General features: G+C 28.7%; 1 protein-coding gene and 1 long non-coding RNA gene across 2 annotated transcripts; both read right to left on the reverse strand.

Annotated features, from left to right (window-relative positions):
• Positions 1–180: 180 nt before the first annotated feature.
• Positions 181–525, reverse strand: LOC105451583. The gene is made up of 2 exons (XR_974596.1): positions 377–525; positions 181–296 (listed from the first exon to the last, which is right to left on the reverse strand). It is a non-coding gene; the product is annotated as an uncharacterized LOC105451583 (long non-coding RNA).
• Positions 526–692: 167 nt separating this feature from the next.
• On the reverse strand, positions 693–1563 carry LOC105451621. The gene is made up of 4 exons (XM_011692193.1): positions 1368–1563; positions 1081–1260; positions 867–995; positions 693–790 (listed from the first exon to the last, which is right to left on the reverse strand). Exons 1-4 carry the CDS (start codon positions 1561–1563, stop codon positions 693–695), a joined length of 603 nt encoding a protein of 200 aa, XP_011690495.1.
• Positions 1564–2072: the final 509 nt, after the last annotated feature.

Raw genomic sequence — 2072 nt, forward strand, 5'->3', positions numbered from 1 at the left:
CTTGTATGCCTTGACTTAAACTCAATAAAAAAACACAGTAAAATTTGTTCGTTGCTTAATTTAATAGAAAACATATAATTTTAAAATTCACTTATATTGAGATTGCATTTCATCTTCCGACAAATTTTGATTAAATTCCTTTATTTCGTCAATAGATTTTAGCGGTAATGCATTCCTTGCCTTTTCTGATGGTCCAGATACTCTAGTAAACGGAGTTATACGATCTACTCGTTGTTTCAAATCAGATAATTCGACATCAATTTTAGAAGTTATTCTTATTAATTTGGTAAGTTTGTCTAAAAAAACAGAATGAGAAAATATGGATATTACAATTTAAAAAAAAATTTCTCTTATTATTATGCTTAATTTTACTTACGATCAAAATGTTTCACAATTAATTGTATGTCATCATCTGAAATATTTGATACTGAACAATGACTTTGAGGAATTACTTTTAAATTATTATTGTTTGGTATTGAAATATTAACATTTGAAGAAGCACTGTCGCTAGATTCATCTGCAGTCAACTGAAAACCTTTCGGAAAATTAATTTTATTCTTTATAGTATTTTTATTTTATTATTTTGAATGTAAATTTGAACGTAATTAATATAGTATGTAATTTCGTGATTATACATATCAATACCTGATTTTTTTTTATTCGATCTTTGTTGAGATATCTGTGCTTTTAAATTATATTATGTTTGGTATTGAAATATTAACTTTTGAAACAGCATTGTTATTTGATTCAGTTAATTGAAAATCTTCCGGAAAATTGGACACTTTATTCTCTATAATATTTTTATTTCATTATTTTAAATGTAAATTTAAACGTTATATATATATTGGTAATTACGTGATAAATACTTGATTTCTTTTTATTCAATTGTTGAGAAATCTTCTTTGGTACTGGAATATTAATTTTTGAAATAGCACTGTCGCTCGATTCATCTGCACTCAATTGGAAATCTTTCGGAAATGTGGGCAATTTATTCTCTATAATATTATTTCATTTCATTAATTTAAATATATAAGTTTAAAAATTTATGTAATATGATATAAATAATTACGTGATAAATACCTAATTTCTTTTTATTCGATCGTTGTTGAGATATTGTTTGATCTGACCTAGAATCCTCGTCAGTATCATATATGTATAATTTCTTTGAAAACCGTTTACGACGTCCTCTACCTAGATTTTCTTCATCTACACTTGTGTATTGAGAATCCTCTGCCACCTTTCGAGCTTTCTCAAGTGTGTCTATATATAATAGATAATATTATGTATAACAGTATGTAAAAATTTTTTTATTGGTTCCTCTGACTAATAATCTCTCATATGTAAGAATATGTGTAAGATTTTCATACCACAAGTTCTTTCCATGATTACATTCAATTTTTGCCAGGTTGATTTAATCGGGTCAACACGTTTTGATATCAGAGTTGATAAATTTTTAGTATTAGAAGGAGGCCACCAACAGCTTGATCCATCTTCTTCATCAATAAGCCAATTAGTCGGTACCTCGGACGTACTGGCATCGTCAAATGTAACAACGGCAAACATTTTTATTATTAAACAAAAATCTAAAAAAATAGATTTGTAAAAAACCCTTATTACAATGAAAAAAAGGGTCACAGTACATGTATAAATTTTGATACAACAATTTTTTTTAAGCTCAAGCGCATAAACTTGTCACCTCTTTTACCTTTAAAAAAAATTTTGTACTGATATTATCCATTTTATAAAATAAAGAGGATGCTGACACGACGGTCGAATTCCATAGTGTTGCTGTTTTGTCGACGATTTTTACATAAGGGTGATTCAAAATAAACGTTTGTTCTTAAAATGCCATATTCCTGACTTAATTGTGAGATGATTTTTTCTTTACCAAAATTTTGTCCGAAGCTTAGTTTTCAAATTATAATAAGAAATATCAAATTACGGTACGTGTAGGGAAAGCAGACAGGAGTGGCGCAACTTACTGTCCGACGTAGACGGAACCTTCGCGACGATCAACTCACTACACGCGCGCATACACATGCGATTATTCTCTCTCTCTCTCTCTCTCTCTC

Source organism: Wasmannia auropunctata, unplaced genomic scaffold (genome assembly GCF_000956235.1).
Source record: "Wasmannia auropunctata unplaced genomic scaffold, wasmannia.A_1.0 LD336049.1, whole genome shotgun sequence".
In the NCBI taxonomy this organism is placed as follows: Eukaryota; Metazoa; Arthropoda; class Insecta; order Hymenoptera; family Formicidae; genus Wasmannia; species Wasmannia auropunctata.

Excerpts from the sequence above, each read along its gene's own strand:
- LOC105451621 (XM_011692193.1), bottom strand. The coding sequence starts at position 1,563 with ATGTTTGCCGTTGTTACATTTGACGATGCCAGTACGTCCGAGGTACCG. Across the intron at positions 1,261-1,367 it reads AATCATGGAAAGAACTTGTG|ACACACTTGAGAAAGCTCGA; the intron begins GTATGAAAATCT and ends TATTATATATAG. Across the intron at positions 791-866 it reads ATTGAATAAAAAGAAATCAA|AGAATAAAGTGTCCAATTTT; the intron begins GTATTTATCACG and ends AAAATATTATAG.